This window comes from Mustela putorius, unplaced genomic scaffold (assembly GCF_011764305.1).
Source record: "Mustela putorius furo isolate JIRA1106 unplaced genomic scaffold, ASM1176430v1.1 tig00000224_pilon_pilon_pilon, whole genome shotgun sequence".
NCBI classification, from domain to species: Eukaryota; Metazoa; Chordata; class Mammalia; order Carnivora; family Mustelidae; genus Mustela; species Mustela putorius.
Window position 1 is genome coordinate 32758282 of NW_025421321.1, and position 21478 is coordinate 32779759.

Consider the following 21478-nt stretch of genomic DNA (forward strand, 5'->3'; position numbering starts at 1 on the left):
GCTGTTACTTTCTAAGCAGCTGCCCAGATCTTATAACTGATCGTGTTGCCCTTACTGAATAACCCACTAAACACCTTTGTGCTAGACTGATTTGTGATTCTCATCTAACAAGTTTATAGGTCTTTATTAAATCCATTCATGTACTCATGCCACTTCTGGTTCTATCTTACTTCGTTCTAATTTCAAACCCTTTTTTTCTTTTTATTGTTGTTCATTTAAAAATTTTTGTTATTGATGTTTTAATCTTCCTAATTATAATTTTGGTTAGCTACCATAAATCATTTTAAAAACAGTGAAAGAAATAGACTTCAACTCCCACTCAATAAAAAAGGTCTAAGGAACAAACATGGTGGCTGTGTACACAGGAATGGAGCAAGAATTTCTTTTTTTAAAGATTTTATTTATTCATTTGACAGACAGAGATCACAAGTAGGCAGAGAGGCAGGCAGAGAGAGAGGAAGGGAAGCAGGCTTTCTCTCTCTGAGCAGAGAGCCTGATGCGAGCAGAGAGCCCGATGCAGGGCTCTATCCATGGACCCTGAGATCATTACCTGAGCTGAGGGCAGAGGCTTTAACCCACTGAGCCACCCAGGTGCCCTGGAGCAAGAATTTCAAGGTTCAAATTCCAACTTCTGTAGTCATGGGCCATGTGAACCTTAGGCAAGATACTAGAATACAATGTACCTGGTTTTTGTCATGACATGGAGACAAGAATTCCTGTGTCACAGAGCTCTTTTCAACTTTAAATAATATACGTAAAATTGTGCATTTAGAACAGTGCTTGACACATAACAAATAGTCATATGTTAGTTGTGAGGAATTTATTTTATGCTGTGGTTGAACTTTAACACACGTAGCTGAGTTTACAATCTAATGTCAACCTAAATAGACCAGTATTTCCACCATATCATCTAACAGAATGTTTGGACATGATGCTTTACAAGTCACTAGGGAAACTCTGATACTCTGATCTCATTTCCTCTGTTTTCTGCTGACAATATTATCAAATACAGGCATACTTCTTTAAGGGAAGCTGAATATTGAAATCTGGATTTATAGGTTCAAGATTTATTTTATGTAAACATCTGAATATTTGACATTTTTAAAAACAAAACACAACTTATACTTTGCCAGAAAGAATTTGAAGTAGCAAAATATTAAGATTCAAAGGACTTTTTTTTGTTTCTGTTTTTTTAAAGGCAAGAGCAACAGAAAAAAGATGTACATGAAAAGGGAGAAAAACTGTATTAGAACACATTGGTTAAAGGAAGTTACTATAGTTGAAAACAGAACTGCATTTCCTCAGAGGGCAGCCAAAGCAAAGAGACAAACATGAGAGGTCCCAACTCTATCTAATGACAGGAAGTTTGCCATTAATCAGGAGAAACACTTGTTTCTAAGCTAACAGAGCATGTATGGAGAACTTTGTTCATGATGGTTAAGAACTTCGACAGCAGGGACGCCTGGGTGGGCTCAATGGGTTAAGCCTCTGCCTTCTGTTCATGTCCTGATCTCGGGGTCTTGGTGTTCAGTCCCGCATGGGGCTCTCTGCTCAGCAGGGAGGTTGCTTCCACCACCTCCCCCGCCCCCCCCCGCCTCTCTGCCTACTTGTAATCTCTGTCAAATAAATAAAATCTTAAAAAAAAAAAAAATTTGAGAACAGCTTAAAAAAAGTGGAGCCAGCTTACCTTTGGCAAGTACCTTGTCTAACAGAGAAGTCTCAGTCTAATGTCCAGGGCTCTGTTCCTGGTTCTTAAGTAGTGAGCCCTCCTCCCCAACACCATCTCTTCTCATAATCTCCACTTTATTTAAATGGTAATTCTATTCTTCCAGTTGGTGAGGCCAAGTGATTCTGGACTCCTCTCCTTTTACACCCTATGTCGGATCTGCCAGCAAATATTGTCAGCTCTGCCTTCAAATATATTCAGATTCTGGTCACTTTTCAAACCGGCTCCACAGCCACCACTTTGTCCCATGCCGCCATCATTTCCTTCCAGGGTTACTGCATTGGTCTAACTGGTCTCCCCCTGATCACTTCAGTCTATCTGTATCTATAAAAAACGTGAAGTCGGATCATGTTACCCTGCTCAAATTCCTCCTATAGCTCCCAACTCTCTCAGAATAAAAACCAGCCTCAGGAGGCACTCCATGATCTAGTTTCATCCCTTTTCCTCTTTGGCCTTACCAATTACTCCTCCCTCTCATACTATATAGCTACACTGCCGTTTTGCCATTATGGAAATATTCCAAGCACACTTTTACTTCAAGACTCTTGCAATTCTATTCCCTTTGTCTAAATGCTCTTCCCCTAAGTGTGGCTTTCCCTTGCTCTCCTCTTTAACATTGCAAACATTGCACACACATTGCACTATTTACTATCTATCATGCTGTGTCTTTTATTTTTCTTATTCACTTTTATCTTCCCCACTAAAATATAAGCCCCATGAAGGCAGGTATTTTTTTCCTGTTAAATCACCCAGTGTGGCTTGGTGTGTAGCAGATATTCAAATATCTGTTGCAAGAATGTGTAGATAAAATTTGAGGGCATGGTCTTAAAGTATACTTGTTTCTGAAAGTGGGAGTGGGTGACAGAACAATATAGTTTCCTAAGCAGTATTTTGATAATCTGATTTGCTACAGGGTTAATGCTCGGAACACAAATTATGAAAGAATGGATCATAGATCTCTTAGCTAGTGGTCTCTAAAGTGGAATAGAACAGTTAGATAACCCGTCAGGATGAGGGCCCAAGTGTTTAAATTTATATGAAAAATATAATCCTAAAGAATAATGGATGGACTTTCACTGGTGCCCTCACTCAGTCTATGTGTCAGAAGATCGTGCATCACCCATGGTTCTTGAGGTATCCTGAGAGAAAAGTAGAGTAGGAGTACTATGTTAGATGTAATTATATATTTATTTACATTATTATATATTCCTATCCTATTTTAAATGTTCCAGAATATTTTTAAAATGGTAGAAGTAAGCAATTATAGCTTCCAGAAGATAGCCTGGTAAAAGACTCCTCCTTTGGGTTATTTAGCCTATCTCACATCAAGACCCTAATATTTTAGATGATGGGAACTTCCCTATATAAATTAAGGAACATTTAGATGGTAAGATCACTTTGATAAAAGAGTTAAGCCATAAAGATGATCTTTCTTTCAAGTACATTTGGGAGATCTAAATATGACTTCTTCTCCTTGGCCAGGATACTGATATTCCCTTAATACAACTAAGTAACTAAAAGTGTTCCATTAGGCATCAGCAAAATGACAGAACAAATATTCAAAATGCTTGAACAGAAATACACCTAATGATTTAAATTACTGGAGTTTTCAAAACTTGAATTTGGTAGAAAATGAACCTGTCTTTTCATAGTCAGTGAAGCACTGTTTCAACAGTCTAGTATCACATCCTTGCAGAAAGCCAACTCCGTAGCAGGGCTTAACTAAAGCTTCAATTATTCGACCACTAAACAAAGTTCTTTTATTAATAAGTAAGAGATGCTTTCCCAAAAGAACCAGAGATTTGAAGTGTTACATTAAATGCAAATTCTTTATCTATTTCAAGTGAATATTTTTGAAGTCAGGGGTAGATTTGTCCACAAGTTTTCATTTCTGGTTTCCCATTCTCAGTTATGCAAAAACGAACTCACAGAGACAAATTCAAGTATCTATTTTGAAAAGTATTTACTTAGTTTGAATAAATTAATTGCAAATAAAAATTAGCTACAATATATAGCCTGAATAGAAATGACTAGAACAAATACAACACAGGGCTTGATTTCCTTGCATTAGTCACAAAGCATGTGACTAGAAAACTTCAAAATCAATTATATTTCTTTGAAAAGGGGGTAACAGCAGTTACGGATACATCACAACTAGTAAACTTATAATACAAGTTTCCTGACATGCATTTCCTGAGTGAACCCAAATGATCATTTTTTAAAAACAAGGAAATTTTGACAAGTTGAATTAAAGTAAAATAGTTCATGGCTTCTAAGCAACAGGTTTTTTTTTTTTTTTTTTTTAAACCAAAAGAAAATTCAGAACAGCATAGTAATAGTTATGATAAATTAAAGCTATACTACCACATACGAAAATTTGCTAGAGTCAATTATTACACAACTTTTGAACTAAAGGAAAAACAAATCAAAAGATTAAAAAAAAAAAAGATTCTGTCTACTCTAAAAGTGTACTGATTTCTACAAGTGTCACAAAGGGTTTGATGTAGTGCAACTGTCTATACTTCTCTTGTGGTGTATTAAAGAAAGGGGAGGGGAGGGAGTGAAGAAACGTTTCCTTGCTTCTTTAAGCAAAGAACTTACTGGAATTAGAGAATAAACATACCATGCAAGTATGTTCCTCTACTCGGCTGTCACTGGTGCTCATCTGCCAACCAAACATTTCCTTGAGTCACACGGTGGCAACTCTCCTTAGGATTCAAAGCCCACAAAGTTAAGGCTGGTCTGCTAGGTTAAAAAAAAAAGAGGGGGCACTATTGTCATTGAACCCTTTATCTCTCTCTACATTTCTTAATGCCTGGATAAAATCACACACAGAATAATCAACTTATTTATTTTTCTAAAAGCAAATCAAGACACTCTCCTCCTTGTTAATTTATGCGTTTTCTCATGAAAAATTTTTTTTCTAGAAACAGTGAACAGATGAACCACAGTTTATATCTAAAAAATAAACTTGCCAAATGTTGCTGGTACTAAAAACAGATTAGTTATCATGGGAGAAAAATAGATAATCTAGATTAAATTGCATATTCAAAGGAGCATATAAAATGTTTCTTAGCATTTTTTGTTATATACTACACTTGAGAGAAACATTAAGAAAAAAACCTTCCTGATTATATTCAATGTGGTTAAAAACAAACAGCTCTTACACAATAATAATTAATATGAATTTGGTTTTACAAAGTATTTTAATTTACCAAATTCCATATTTAGAAGGGGGTAGGGAGAGAGGCTCTCTTGTCCTTCTTTCTAAGCTTAGAAATCCTTGAGCTGTGCTCACTAAACTACCATTCACACCAAGAGTGTGACACCATCATTACCATGCTACTCTATCAAGAACATTCTAAGATGTTTTCTATAATAAAGATAAATAGAAAAAAGTTAATATACATGTTGCTGTATTTTACAATGTTTGCAACAAACTGTAAACTAACATAGTTTGAACCAACAGTACCCTCAGTTATATGAAACAATTTTCAACACTGAGGATGGGTGATTCAAAAACACTAAAAGGAAGGCAACAAATTAGACTGTGTCTTTTCATCCTCAAAATATATTTCCAAAACTCAGAATTCAGAAGTCTGGTACTTTCAGAAATTCTTTTCCTTGAGTTTCCCAGATTTTTTGATCAGAAATTGTTACTTTTTATTATAAATGTTTAAAAAAATTCTTCATCTTAATGCAAATGACCAGAGCAGAGAAACTGTGACATGGACAACAGGTTGGAAAACCCAACTCACTTAGCTTATAAATTTATAATGTAGTCCTGGAGGACAACTGTCTGTTAGTCTAGAGGTCCTTGGAAAATAAGTCTGATGTAGCCTTGTTCACCAGCCAACTGATGTGCACAAAAGGGGCAGGCTGCATGAAAAGTATGAGTACCATGAGGAAGCGGGATCTGGGACCAATAAGCAGTTGTCTTTTCTGAACACACATGCCCACATGGGCTGAATGCATGGGTTGGAGGGCCGGCGTCCACATAAAATCCAGCTTCACATCCAAGCCACAGAGGGACATAGGGACCAACAGACCTACACATGGGACATTCACGATCTTTTCCATCACGTTCTTCTTTGTTTCCCCAGTTATGATAGCCATGCACATGGCCGCAGTTTAGATACACCCATGGTTGTTTTTCATCGACAACATCTTTCCTCTTCATACTAGGAAATGCTAGTGTGTTGAACCCTACGGGGCATTGAGGTCGTGCTGCATTGATTTCCTGTCTTAAAGCTTCTAAATGCTTCACTGTAGGAGTGTGGGAAAGGCCTTCTGCAGTACGCCACAGCAACGTTGCACCGCAGAGGTCAATTAATGAGCCATCTTGTAACTGATTGGTTTCAATTTCCACCTAGAGGAAACAAGAATCAAAAAATACATTTACCACTATGTTTTCAATTTTTACATAAGAGTTTTGGTCTTATATGCTCCTTACTCAAGAACTGAGATTTCCTATGATTATTACTAAATATAAGAAGCTCTATTGGCAGTCATGAAAAATTTAAGTCTGAAAATCAAGGATAAAATATTGAACAGGAACATATTTCTTCTCAGCCTTATAGTAAAGACAATTTATGATTAAAACACCTGGCTACTCAGTAAGTCTAATATTTCCTATATATATCATGGCCAAAGAGGTAGAAAATACACAGTGTTATCTAATTTAGGAAAGCTTAGGTTTTAAAATATATTAACATAACATGAAAGAACAAATTTTTAAAGGTCCTGATTGAAACCTTAAGATAATACCCTGTAGTATAATATTTAGTGGTCAGCGTTTTTGATAGTCAGACTTAAGTACTCTGTGTCAGCAAGAGATTTAAGTTTTTGGAATTATGTAATGCATTCAATCCAACACACCCAATGTGTTTAGTGGAAGTAAGTAAGAAGCTACATCTCAATACTTGCCATTTTTCCTCTCTGCTGGGCTGATCTGGTTTCCCGCAGGCTGAATACATTTCCACACACTGATATTTCTCTCCATATGCCAGGCTTGGAGTCTTCTGTGAACCCATTGCGTGGATGCATAACAAGAACGCCATTAGTTGTCAAACCATCCATCTGCCCATCTGATGTCTTCCATTTGGCAGCCTTCTCCTAGTAGCAATAAAAATAGTGAGCTTCCAGTTCTTAGGAATTTGGAAACAGAAATGGTTAAAAATAATGCACCATTCAGGAAAAAAGTTCTTTACCCCAAGAAAGATGTTTTTTGATGAGTCAAATCCTGCAGCATAAATCCGTGCTGTAAAGGGGGGATTCCGTTCACATATGATTCTACAGGCAAATCTTGATATAGTGCTTTGCACTGACTGTGTATCAGAATTACTTTGGCTTCCAGGAACTGTGTCAGTTACTACAAAATCAATGGGACTTTCAGTAGACCGACCAATCTAAGGGAAAAAGAAATATCTATAAACCTATTGAAAGGAACACTGGAAAATCCATTCAAGAAAGGTACAAGAAAAAAAAAAGGTACAAGAAGATGAAATCATTAAGCCTCTGAGATTTCTAAAGTGCAAACATAACTCTGAGAGCATCTACACCCTAGAAAATTAATCTGTCGAACTTGTTGTGACTTAATAATTATTTAGAGCATAGGAGTAAGTAGGAACTTACCATCCAGAATATATGAAACCCTCAGGGAATGCAGAATTTAGGATGGCTGAGATTTCTAGATGGCTGCAGATTTTAATTTTAATCCCTCTGGATGGAAATATGGCTACCATGTATTACTCTACCTTCTTTAACAGAATATAGTGAACATACACTATGTTATGATGACTCCAGGACATTGAACTATGAATACCATTTATACTACACTAAATGCAGTAATGTCTTCAGGTGCTATAGCAATGTACAAGAAGGCTGATCCTTACGTTATGGGTTTACATAGCTTCCTTTGAGGTCTTATGTATACTTTATAGATATTCTTGTGTGTTCTGTGAGGTTGTCAGCTATCACTTCTTGCGGTTGGGCATACCTGACTCTAGCAGCATACCCCTCCTCTAACTAGTCACTATTATTCTGCTGTGGGTTGAGAAATTAAAAAAACTAAACTTTAAAGAACAGTCTTTCAAAAGGTTCTTGGTAAATACCTAAAAGATTCTCCAGGAAGCAAAGAAAAGGAATTTTAGTGTGTGGCCTACATGGCCTTTATTTTATATGCCTAGATGTCCTTTTTATTTTCTTCCTGGTTCTCAGCCATGTTTTAGAGAGACAAGGTTCCCAGATCAGAGTTCTGGTGGATGGGTGAGCAAATTAAAAATCTCCAGAGGTACTAGCTAGTAAATAAATTAATTTTGATTTTGAAAGATGAAAGTTGAGGGAAAAAAAAAGGAAACAGATGACAGAACTGATCAAGTGTCACAGGGTTTTAAAGTAAACATTTAAAAATGAAAAGAAAAAAAGAAATCTATGGAATAGATGACAGACCTGATAAGTGTCACAGAGTTTTAAAGCAAACATTTAAAAATGATGAGTTCATTCATGTACTGGTTATAAAGTAATATCATAAAATTGAAGAAAGTGGATACTGAGAAAAAACACTGACCCTCTACAATGATGATGACACTTCAAAGTCATTCTTAGCATAGTTAAGTCTCAAGAATTCCTCATAACCACATACTTTTAGATAAGATCCTTTTAGCATTTTTGTCGTATCTAGTGTAAGTCTTTCTTTAGTTTGGATAGTTTTAGAAGAAAACTGGCTGGTTAACAAACTTAAGATTGGATGTCCCTTTTCCTGCTTTTTAAGATATGATATCCAAAGAAAATGGTCTCAGCCTTTTGAAACTAAAAATAGTTCTAAGAATAAAAGACTCCTTTAGATCCAAAAGATGTAGGCCCAGGAATGGATTGAGGATTGGTATTTAGAATCAAGATATTCAGAAGGGGCACTTATTTGGAAGGAGAGATTGTTCCAAAACAGTTGAAACTTGATCTGTGTCTTAGAGGAGATTTAAGACTTCAAAGCAATATTGGTCAAGATTGGTAAGAAGGAAGATATGTTAAGTATCTACAAAGAGAAAAAAACCTATGTGATCATGATCAGTTGACAAAATATAACTATGTGGTAAGATAAATTTTAGTAATTCCTCCTCTTTCTAACTGCCACTATTAGCTTTAAAGGTATAGATCTTACCATGTCATTCCCTCCCACTCTCATTAAAAACCCTAACAGTTCCTTACAGACTATTCAAACTTCTTAGTTCCTTCCTTCTTTTTTTTTTTTTTAAAGATTTTATTTATTTATTTGACAGAGAGAGATCACAAGTAGGCAGAGAGGCAGGCAGAGAGAGAGAGAGAGAGAGGAGGAAGCAGGCTCCCCGCTGAGCAGAGAGCCTGATGCGGGACTCGATCCCAGGACCCTGAGATCATGACCTGAGCCGAAGGCAGCGGCTTAACCCACTGAGCCACCCAGGCGCCCTTAGTTCCTTATTTCTGTAATAATTAGAAACTGACTTCACAATTTGCATCCCACTGATGCAGCTTAATTTCCTATCATTGCTATTCACATAAAAAGTATATTCTAGCTGCAAGCAGCTCATCGGTCAATCTTCTTTTTGTTTTTTTTTTTAAATTTATTTTGATGGACAGAGATCACAAGCAGGCAGAGAGAGAGGAGGAAGCAGGCTCCCTGCTGAGCAGCAAGCCTGACTCGGGGCTCGATCCCAGGACCCTGGGACCATGACCTGAGCCGAAGGCAGAGGCTTTAACCCACTGAGCCACCCAGGTGCCCCTCATTGGTCAATCTTCTACTACACTTTGCCATCTCTTTTGTCAGAATGCCTTTCTACTGGCTGGACTGATAAAATCCTACTCAAATTTCATTAAAACAAACAAACAAACAAACAAAAAAACTCCAAACATATCTGGATAAAAAGGCACTACTATGAAGTCTTTCCCTCACCCTTCTTCAACCCAATCAGAAACTTGTACTTCATATTTAGACTGCCAGTGTACCACCTATGAATATAAACAACTTGTAATGTCTCCTTTATTTACTTCATAGTGTTAACCAATGCAGAGAGTCAGAGTTTGAATAGTTGATGAATTGAACAATAAATATTCTTTGTTCAGTGTGGAAGGCAGGTAATCTCAGAATGGTTATAAAACCAGTTCCTCAAAGACTGGTTAATTTATCAGGGTAGTTTCAGATATATCTCTGTTTTTTTTTTGATGTAGAAATGTTTGGATTTTTCACTGGTCTCATGCTTTGTAGAAAGAACATTATGAAGACTATTTAAGAAAAACTCTATTCCTTTATGAAAAGGAAAAAAAAATGTTGAAAGTTATTTAAGGACCTTCATAAAATGGCAAAGACACTGTTCTATAATTCAGAATGCCTGGTTTAATCCCAATTCTGCCCCCAACTAACTATAACTTTTAACTCACAAGACTTCAGTAAGTTTTTGACAAAAACAAGGGGTAAACAAATGAATACAAGGTATCTTCTGAAACAAAACTTCTAGTCTGGGGTCAAACATCTAGGTAACATCTTGACTTTTTAAAAAAGCTAATTAAGCGGGCGCCTGGGTGGCTCAGTGGGTTAAGCCGCTGCCTTCGGCTTAGGTCATGATCTCGGGGTCCTGGGATCGAGTCCCGCATCGGGCTCTCTGCTCAAGCGGGGAGCCTGCTTCTCTCTGTCTCTCTCTCTCTGCCTGCCTCTCCATCTACTTGTGATTTCTCTCTGTCAAAAAAAAAAAAACCTTAAAAAAAAAAAAAAGCTAATTAAGCATATTTATTTTAACTGGTTGTCAGTAAAATAAAATGTGGAAAATTATCCTAAAGCTTGTGTTAGGTTCTCATTAAGATCCCAACCTTAATCTTCATTAAGAGTGTTATTTATTTTAAATTTTTTTTGGCAAAAGCAAGAAAGATAAACATACATCCATACTCTGATATTAACTATAGAGACCCTATTCTAAAAAATTCAGTATTTTACTAGAAGGGCTAGAGGGGAACAATTGACTTCAATGAGAAATATTTTGCTATTGGTTATAATTAAAGACATCTCCAGGCCTTTTCTATTTAATCTTATAAAACAAAACAAAAAAAATTTGAGAAGTCACTGAGACAGTAATTGCAAAAGCAACATTATTGGGTACTTTATGTCTTATTTGTTTCCAAAAATCCAGGCTCTACAAAGCCAAACAAGAGAAGGCATCATGGATCCTGTTTATATCTTTGGGTTTGACTGTTCTATAATCTATTAAGTTTATGAAAACATCAGCACTGGATTGGTACAAAAATGAGAGGCAGGAAAAAAAAAAAAACTTTAACTGCATTAGTAGCAGAAAATATGTGCTAAAAAACAAGCCTGATCGCAAACATTATACAGACAATTAGAGATCGCCTGTACATTTTGCTACCTAGAGAGGAAGGTGGGAAACGGTGGCAAAAAAAAGTCACAAGTATGTGCAGACTATTTGTTTGTTTTTTTTTCTGATAACAGCTAACTAAGCTATTTTTATAATCACTATTATTAATTGCTAAGTGTTTACCAGCTCTCTGGCCCAGCTTTGAGCACTTTACATGTACTAACACATTTAAGCCTCCTAAATGTCCTATGAAGGAAGCTCTATTATCTGCACTTCACAGGAGGAAACTGAGGCATAGAGTGATTAAGTAATGTTCACCAGAGCCCATTTTTAAACCATGCTATGCTGACTTCTATATATGAGATTTAGAAATCAATATATATTTTAATGTAATACTTGACTAAAATATGATCATCATCAAACCGACCACAGCAAAAGTCACAGACAACAGGTTGTCAACTTTTTTGTTTTTTCAAGAAAAAAAAAAAAATTCAGATGTTATAGTACCTGAAACATATCTGTGTTGCTGTCATGAGTATATTCAACCACCACTGTCTGGGCCCGAGATAAAGTATATGATATGCTGTGCTGGTCCTTGTTGCTTATTGCCTAAGAAAGAAAATATTAATAGCAAAAATTAGCTGGTAGGCCAATCAAATCAAATTCAAAAAAGAAAAGTAATCTATCACATGTTTGATATATTTTCTCCCAAAATTTAAGGTAGAAATTAGTAACTTTTCTGTAATGTGAGCTGTGATAGTAGTTACTCAGACTGAGTGGGGTGTACAAGAATACTTTGAAGATTCTAGAGTAAGCATAATTTCATTGTATAAAAACACTGTAAAATCTGGGTTTCCCTTATAAATATTTTTATTATAAAGTAATCAAAATGAAACCCCATGTAGAAACTGAAAATAGTACTCGATTATACTTTATTAAGGAGAAAATACAAAATTTTACAAGATAAGATTCTTATATTTAAAGTAATTCAAAGAGTTATAAACAAGTTACCAACATGCAGAGTTAAATGTTTTTCTTAATCATTCTGTGACTCTACTGGTGACAAATATTTGTCATATGCTGGGCAAATACGGAAAAATTCATAGAATGATTAAACCTTACACCAAAGGAAATGGACATAATGCTTACGATGGTACTTCTGACTTATCCCAAACTAAAACTAAAAACATTGCTAAAAAGAACTTTTTGGTTTTGTTTTTGGGCATTTTCTATGTATTTGAGTTGAAGATAATATCAGAAAGGGGGAAAACCTGCACAAAGGAAGTGGAGACAGGTTGCGTAAAAGGAAAATGGATACAAAGACGTAAAGCAAAGAAGCTAAATTCAAAAAATGTTTCTTAATTAGAACCGTGGCATTATAAAATCTCACTTGGTTTCAATTTGTAGGTAATCTATCTGTAATAGATAAAGCCTTAAAATAATAGATTTAAAGTTAATTAAGGCTGTGAAATTTTCAAATACTTAAAGAAAATTTTAAAAAACCACCTGGATACCAAGCTTTATCGAAGCATAACAATGCCATTTTTGCTTCTGGTTTCTTAAATTCAACAGAGTGTCAAGGCTGCTTACATGTTTCTCTCACTCTGCTCTCTTCATAGAGGTATCTTAACCTCATTAATGCATGTACATCATTCCCATGCATGTTGCTGATGTTTTAAAAATAAATAAAAATTGTTTATAGATTTTTAAAACCTTTAATTACTTTAACTTAGCATAAAGCAATGATTTTTCAATCAAATAACTGCCCAGAATCTTGGAAGTAACGTGTTCTTAATGGCTAAAGAGATTTAAAAAACACAAGTTTTTGTGTACTTTGACATTGTAATCTCTGGCTTTATTAGCAATTAAACCTAGTCTTAATTATATTAAGAGTAAGAACTATGTCTAGTTAAGTTCTCACTGGACTGAAAGGCAGAGTTTAACCTTCTCCCAGATGATTGCCAGAACAGGTATTTTAGATATAGAGATTATAACTATTTTCCCTCTGCTAGTGGTTCTCAACCAGAGGTAGTAGTAGCTGTGAAAGGGGCACTTGGAAATATGTAGGAGCATTTTCTGGCTGTGATTTGCAGGCTTACATGGCATTAGTGGTTGGGGACAACAGATGTAACAACCCTGCACAAAGAAGTGGCATACACCCAATGTAAGAGCACTGCTGCCAGGGCAGGTCTGGCATCGAGCTCCTCGGGTTGGGTCATTAGCTTTCATTCACTCTCACTACCTGCTTAGCACAACCTTTCTCTGCAAAGGAACAAAAAGAAACATTTGAAAGAAACTGTCCCTTTTCTACATTTACAGGGTTTCAAACAGTAATAGATGAGAGGCTGCATCAAGACATGAAGACTGTTCTAGACACCATGTGGGATACAAAAATTCAATTAACTTCAGGGACTGGAGCTATGACCTAAAACAAGTCACCATATGCCAATTTCTCCATCTCTTTTTCATTTAACTTACAGAGATATATCTCAGGGGTATAATATTAATGCACATGTTGGGGCTGCCTAGCTAAAGATACAATTAATTCCAGAAGGTGAGAGACTTTGTAATTTTTATTCACACAACACAATATCCAATACAAATTCTGTATTATGAAACTGGAAGTAGAAGAATTCACAGAAATGTAAAGATTTAAAATTCCCCCCAAACTGTCTATCACTCCAGGAAAAGCCTGAGTGTCCTGAAATGATGGCTCAGGTTCTGGATATTTTGGCAGGGAAAGATAAAGGAGCCAATACAGTTGGGTATTTGCTTTTATAGTTTTGATTCAATTTAATAGTTAACTGTGGTCCATTTTGTTCAAGGCACTATGTTAAAAGCTTTGAGGCCCATAAAACAAGCAAACAAAAAAATAAGAGCATAAGCAGAATCTTTGATAAAGATCTCCTGTAAGAATCACACAATTAACCCTGAGTTTAAAAAAATCACCTCATCTATACAATGCTTCAACTACCTGAGTATGCTTATTATATACTACATTCATTGGCAAGGCCCCTCTAGTACCAGTGGAAACTCCCTACTTCTCAGGGTAGACAGCTGTATAATTCTAAATACTAGATAAAGCCCTGGTCCCAACCTACCTTTTTAAAAATTTCTTATTGAAAGGGAATGTTTCCTCCTAATTTCTACCCACTGATCCTGGTTTTTTATTTAAAAAAAAAAAAAAAAAAAAAAAAAAAGTCTGATGCCCTTCTATATGGCAGCCTTTCAAGTAATGTCTCCAAAGTGTCTGCTCCCATTGAAACAAAAGGAAACTTCTGGTACAGAATGTGAAGGGAACCCTAGAGAACATAAACAACATGTACGGGTCTTTCAATTTCTCAAGTTAACTTATTTAGTTTAATTTGGGTTTGTTTGCTTTTTACCTTTGCAGCCTGAGGAGTACAAGCGATATGCACAGTGCTGGGCTTCACCCCATTTGCCTTAGGTCTTTTAAACAAAGCAAACCTACTTTTCCTTCTTCCTCTGTCACCGTTTGGGAGAGATCCATTATACCTGGTGGGGGGAAAAAAGTTTAGGTGATCTCTTGTAAGAACCACACAATTCTGAAACAAATGTTTTACTTTGCCTTAAAATATGGATCGATCTCCAATTAATTATCTATTAGCACACTGTAAGTATCTCAAATTCCCTTCAGTAATTACTGATCCCTAGACCAGCTGTCTGAGTATGAAACAAAATGATATTCTGGTTACATTCCAAGTCACAAAGAAGTATTTTTTGGATTATAAATAGCTTTAAATTATCTGTATTTTTCTTCCCTCTTTTATTCAAGATAATCAAGAGCTGATTAATGGCATGTCTGATTCCTTATGACTCATTCTATGTTTTTTAAAGGTGGATGTTTGCATGTGCTAATACAACCTTTAAAAGTACAGTATGAATTGTCTAAAACAGAATCTCCTTTAATTGTCAACTAAATACTTTAAATACCTTTTGAAATAAGACATTTTTAGACTCATTTGATAAGTCTGATAAGACTTAGGACATGAATGCACACATACACATTCACATTATGTTGGGAAAACCTATCTAATTAAAGATGCCTGCTAAACAGTGACAAAACACATTTTTGTCATTCAGATCTTATAACCATTTCTCCATGATACTATATACATGTCCTGAAAATAAGCAAGTAAATGAGGATTGGATAGGAAAGAAGTTCACAAGAAAACATTTGGGTGTTTACTGTGTATTAGGCACTATTGTGTTCTCTACCATATAGCACCTCATTTAATCCATCCTCATAAAAATTCTAGAGATTTGCATCACTTGGCTTTTACCAGTTATGAATTTAAGTTATTCCTCAGGGGAATAAAATTCCTTAGAGGCTCAGGGAAATTAAGTCATCTTCTGAAGGTCACACAAGTGGCAATGAAAATACTAGAATTTGAATCCAGGTGTTTGTGCCATGCTTTTTTGAATTCTTTTTTGCTTCATTTGGCCTGAGTAGTGGCTTAATAATAATTTCTCCTCATTCACTGCCCCCTGCCCCCTGGCAAATCTTTGGTTTGTTTCCTGGTCTCTTATATATAGTTGGTTAATCTTGAGGGAAAATGAAGGAGGGACCAGGGACAGTTTTGAGGTTGAAGGAGAATGTGATTGTAAAATGGCCTCCAGTAGTGGCTGACAAGGAAGAGAAGGGGCTTTACTCAAATTTACAGAAATTATATTTGATAAAGATCTCCTGTAAGAGATTATATTGATTCTTTACAAAAAATAAAACACACTGATTTCTGTTGGAGAAAGCCCTTGCTAATCTTGCTAGCCTTGCTAAGAGCTCAGAGTCACACCCCTTAGTTAATACAACACTAATTCTAGGCTGTGTTTTGCCACCGGTCCTACGTGGATCCTGACTATTCTGTCTGCTTAGTTACTTGACTTGTTTCTCTTCTGGGGATATACTCTCTATTCCCAAACACTGTGTTTCTGTAGCTCAAAACTCTATTCTACAGTAGCAATAACACCAAACTGACAATCTTATCCAGCTTTATTTCTCCTGAGGGCTGGAAAGAAGTATTATTTGTATTTTAAGAAATCAAGTGCCAGATACAGAGACAACTACGATGAGAAACTGCTGGGCTAAGAAAGGCAGTTTAAACGATATACTAAATTTTAAATTCCAGTCTTCAAATGACTCAGAATTCCTAGTAGAAGAATTTAACTTTGAATAATTTTTGGAAATTAGAAGCTGTTAGTCATTACTATATTAAGATCTATGTGATCTCAAGTTGTATTAAGTTGTTTTTGGGAAAAGAGATTTTTAGGTCTCAATGGGCCTTAGATGATCTTGTCTGTCATTTTACTGAAGAGGAAACTAAGACCCAGAATGATGAAGTGACTTGCCCAAGGTCATATAATTAGCAATGGTAGAATAGGCACTGGAATCTAGCATTCATGACTTCTAGTCAAGCTCATTAACTCCATATTATCATCTGACTTTCTCTCACTCTCTCCTCTGAAACAAGGGACACATTCTCACTTAAACAAGAACTTGTACCAACATGACTCTAAAACCTGTTGTTTCAAATATCTAAAGTCATATAATTGTTCCTAGAGCTGATTTCTAGACAGAAGAAAAGAAACATCAGGGGGAAAGTAAAATATGCAATTTCTAGTTTCTGAAATCTCTTGCTAATGGACTAATATTCTCAGTTTTGACAGTTAATGCAAGTTTAGATTGAATAAACTGAAATATGGAATCATCTGTTCCTTATTCTTTAGATTATGTCTATGTAAGTTGTATGGATGAGAACACTTAGAAAGCAAATAAGTAGTGAGACTCTGGGCTTCAGAGTCATCATATCTTTAGCCTGTACAACTCTATCACAAGAAGAATAGGACCATATGCATAAAGCAACAACTATCTCAGAAGGACAAAGGAACAAATAAATACTAACTTATATGAAATGACCTAAACAGGGAAGGGATTTTGGTAAAGGCAGCTGAGTCATACTTTTCTAAAAGATGGGACAGATTTTACATTTTTCATCTTTAAGAAGCTTTGTTCTTTCTGAGAGTAACGGTAAGGCAAAGTTTATGCATACATGAGCACTTTTAAGAGATGGCATAAAAATGAGGATTAAGAGTTTCTTGATTTAACATTATCAATATTATTTTGAGATAATCATCCTGTAGCTTTAAATCATTTTTGGAAATAGATAGGATATACAATCTAAAAAGTAATTTCATTTTTTTTTAATAAATAATCTTTTTTTTTTTAAGATTTTATTTATTTATTTGAGAGAGAGACAGTGAGAGAGAACATGAACGAGGAAAAGGTCAGAGAGAGAAGCAGACTCCCCATGGAGCTGGGAGCCGGATGCGGGACTCAATCCCAGGACTCCGGGATCATGACCTGAGCCGAAGGCAGTCGTCCAACCAACTGAGCCACCCAGGCGTCCCTAAAAAGTAATTTCAATCTGGATGTTAAAGTCACTATAAATTATTCAATTTTATGTGTCATCAGATGGAGAAAACTTACCCTAAGACAATGAGTTCACCGTATTTTACTGGTGCTTTGGATGGATGATTTTCTTGATCAGGAGAAAACATGAGCTTGGCTGTCTTTCTCAAATCTTTGTTCACTGGTCAGGAGCCTTGGGACACCTTTTGCATTATCTCCTAGAGGCAAAAAGTTTTCATTAATAGTGTGAACAATGAATTTCAGTTTAAATAAAGATGTTATCTTCCAGCAGTCCTTGTGAGCACAATATTGTGCAAAGTTATATAATTTTCTCTCTCTTTATATACACACAATATTATGCAAAGTTATATATTTTCTATATAATATAGAAAGTGCATGATATATTCCCCAATAATGGTTATTTATATATTTGGTTCTTCTATTTAAATAGTTTATAAATGTAAATTTGGTAACTTTAGGAAGATGGAATAGGAGTAATTGTTCCCTATTATTTCCACTAAGTACAACTGCAAACTCTGGACATTATATACAAAACATAAGAAGACTCTGAAAAATAGAGAGCAGACAGACCAGCTAGGGACCTTGAGGCACAAGGAGTGACACAGTGCTAAGTTTCTCTGGGTTTTCTTTATGGTTCCTATATCCCAGATTTAGAGCTGAACAATCCAGGAACCTGGAAATAGCAATTGGCAGAGACAAAAACCAAATGAACAAACAAAAAGCCACCCCAAAAGCTTTATTTCTCCAGTTAAAGGAATGAGGAAGGGGCAGCCTTAGTAAGAGAGATAACTTTTGACAATAACTATTCTACTATAGCCAACCACCACAGAAAACACTGGCCCTACCACTGCCCACACAAGCAAGATCCTAGTGGGGAGCCTAGACTTCTACCTCACAAGGCCATAATAAAGAAGCCTAGCCCCCTGCCCCCAACCAAGGTACTGTCGGGCAGCCAAGTAGGGATCCAAGACTTTCACCCTGCTGGTTGGTAACATGCCCCCACCTCTACTCTAGCAGTGTTAGGGAAGCCTGGACTTCCATCGCCACGTGGCAGTAACAAGGATTCCCTTGCGCTAGGTGTCAGTGAAGGCTGAGTATGGAACCTGGACTTCTATGTCTATCTGGCAGTAAAAAGAAGGCAGCCACTATTCCCCAGCCAAGGCAGTGAGAGAAAAAGACAGTGGAAATAGTAGGTTTAGGTAACATCCAGAGTCTCAGAACATAATACCAAAATGTCCAGGTTTCAACAGAAAACCATTCATTGTATTAAGAACTATAAAGATTTAAGACAATGCAAAAAGAAATAAATACTGAAGCTGAGATGACAGAGATATCAGAATTACCAGACAAGGATTTTAAACCAATCATGATAAAAATATAAGATGCAAACATATTTGGGACAAACAAAAAAGTCTGCACAGAGAGACAAAAATTTAAATGCTCACTTTTTAGGACGGGCTTACCAGCAGAATAAAAGTGACATAATAAAGAATCAGTGAACCAGAAGAGAGAAATTACTTAATCTGAACAACAGAGGGAAAACAGACAAGAAGAAGAGAAAGAGGAAGAGGAGGAAGAAGGGGAGGAGGAGGGAAAATCGGTAAGAAGGAGGAGAAGGAGGGAAAATAGACAAGAAGAAGAAGAAGGAAGAGGAGGAGGGGGAGGAGGAGGGAAAATGGACAGGAAGAAAGACGAGGGAAAAAAAAATGAAGAAAGAGCAGAGCCTCATGAACCTGTGGGATCACAGCAAAAGAGCTAATACTTGTATCACTAGAACCCAGAAAAAGAAGAAAGAGAATGGAACTGAAAAGTATTCATATAATGGCTGAAATCTTAGCAAATTTGGAAAAAGAAACCACAACCACAGATTCAAGAAGCTGAACAAAACTCATAGAGCATAAACCTAAAAAAATCCATGTCAAAATACCTCAGAGAAGCCAAGAAAGTAACATATCTTTTTCAGGTGTTGAAAGAAAAGAACTGTCAACCCAGAATCCTATACCCAGCAAAAATGGAGGGGAAATCAAGACAGTCTCAGGTGAGAGAAAATTAAACAGAAGTTGTCACCACAGATCTACTCTATTAGAACGGCTAGCAGAAATTCTCTAAGAAGAAAACTGATAGACGAACCCTGAAACATCAGAAAAGAAGAAAGAACATGGTAAGTAAAAATACAGGTAAATACAATGAACTTTCCTTTTCTTGGATTTCTACAGTATGTCTGAAAGTCAAAGCAAAAATTATTAACACTGTCAGAGATGGTTTCAAATGTATGTAAAGGAATATTTAAGACAATTATATATGGCATACCTTGGCATTTATTCTAGAGAAATGAAATGAAGATTTATGTTATAAAACCTGTACATGAATGTCTTATAGCAGCCTTATTCATAATAGCCAAAAACTGGAAATAGTCCAGATGTTCTTTACTGAGTGAATGATTAAACTGTGGTACATTCATGTTGTGGAATAGTACTCAGCAATAAAAAGGAACGCAGAAGAAATAACAAGGATGAATCTCTAGAGAATGATGTTGAGTTAAAAAAAAAGCTAACCTAAACAGGTTACATAAATGATTTTATTTATGTAACACTCTTAACATGACAGAATTATAGAAATGGGAAAAACATAAATGCTTGCTAGGATGTTAAGGAGTAGGTAGGAGTAAAAGGGAAGTGGGTGTGGGAACAGAAAGACATCAGAAAGGACCCCTGTGGTCATGGAAATGTTCTGTTTTTACCAGTGTCAATATTCTGGTTGTGATATTTTACTACAGTTTTGCAAGATATTACAATTGGGGGGAACTGTGTGAAGGGTACACAGAATCTCTTGTCTTATAACTTATGACCACATATGAATTTACAATGACTTCAAATTAAAAAGCTTAATTAAGAAATATAAATTTGACAGGAAAAACAAGACTAGTATTTCTGATAAGCCAGAAGAAATACTACAAACAATCCCCATAATACTGTATCTATTTCATCAGCAGCTTAATGGGACTAATTATTTCCTACATCTATTCTCTCCATGATCTTCCTGTTAGACCTCTTACAAAGGTTTTCACAACTCTTACTAGCTAACCCATGACAGTCTCCTCCTGACTTCATACTTCCACCAACAAGTTTCACAGGAAACAAAATGAATGAAAAATGCCTATTTGTCTTTTTCTGTAGTACAGTGAAATACAGCCTCTACAGCAGCACTTTTGGAGAGAAGGCAACACAGACTATTTGTAGCCCAATGAGAAAGAACAAGTAAAAGGAGAAGGCTTAACCATTCTGACCCTCTTTTATCCCTCATAACTGACATACACATTTAGACCAGCAATTCAGACAAACACACTAATTTTTATTGTTAGTAAATTTAAGAAACACTGAAGTTATTTTAAATAAATAAAATACGCTTAAGAACTATTTTTAAAAATTTTCCTCCATTCAAATACTCTACAAAATTCTCTCAACTCTCTGGGTGCCTAGGTGGCTCAGTGGGTTAAGCCTCTGCTTTTGGCTCAGGTCACAATCTCAGGGTCCTGGGATCAAGCCCCGCATTAGGCTCTTTGCACAGCAGAGAGCCTGCTTCCCCCTCTCTCTGCCTGCCTCTCTGCCATTTGTGATCTCTGTTGAAAAAATAAAGAAAAATCTTAAAAAAAAAAATAAAGAGCTACAATTCTATGAAAAAAAAAAAATTCTCTCAACTCCCCAAAGAAATGTTTTATTTCAGTAAAATAAACAATACTGATAATATCCTCCATTTAGAAAAAGAAATAACATGAAGCTAACTAAAATCTTCAATGAAAAAAATTGAAGTTTTAAAACAAATTAATTCAAATTAACCAAAGAACAATTTTGGTCCATTTACCAAGACCTTCTGATCTATATTAAATCAGATTTTAATATACAAACAAGAATTCATACCCTCTTATTCCCCCCCACAGAAACATCCCATTACAAAAAGCTGAGCAAA

At 35.9% G+C, this 21478-nt stretch overlaps 1 protein-coding gene across 2 annotated transcripts in view; it reads right to left on the reverse strand.

Annotated features, from left to right (window-relative positions):
- Positions 1-3672: 3672 nt before the first annotated feature.
- Positions 3673-21478, reverse strand: part of PELI1 (pellino E3 ubiquitin protein ligase 1) — a 55943-nt gene continuing 38137 nt past the window's right edge. For both annotated transcript variants that reach the window (XM_004742065.3, XM_045077909.1), the window contains exons 2-7: positions 17570-17709; positions 14451-14580; positions 11572-11673; positions 6937-7134; positions 6653-6841; positions 3673-6095 (exon numbers count right to left, since the gene is read on the reverse strand). In XM_004742065.3, coding sequence (XP_004742122.1) covers positions 5529-6095; positions 6653-6841; positions 6937-7134; positions 11572-11673; positions 14451-14580; positions 17570-17640 — 1257 coding nt within the window. In that variant the 5' untranslated portion in view covers positions 17641-17709 and the 3' untranslated portion in view covers positions 3673-5528. The remainder of the gene's footprint in view (positions 6096-6652; positions 6842-6936; positions 7135-11571; positions 11674-14450; positions 14581-17569; positions 17710-21478) is intronic.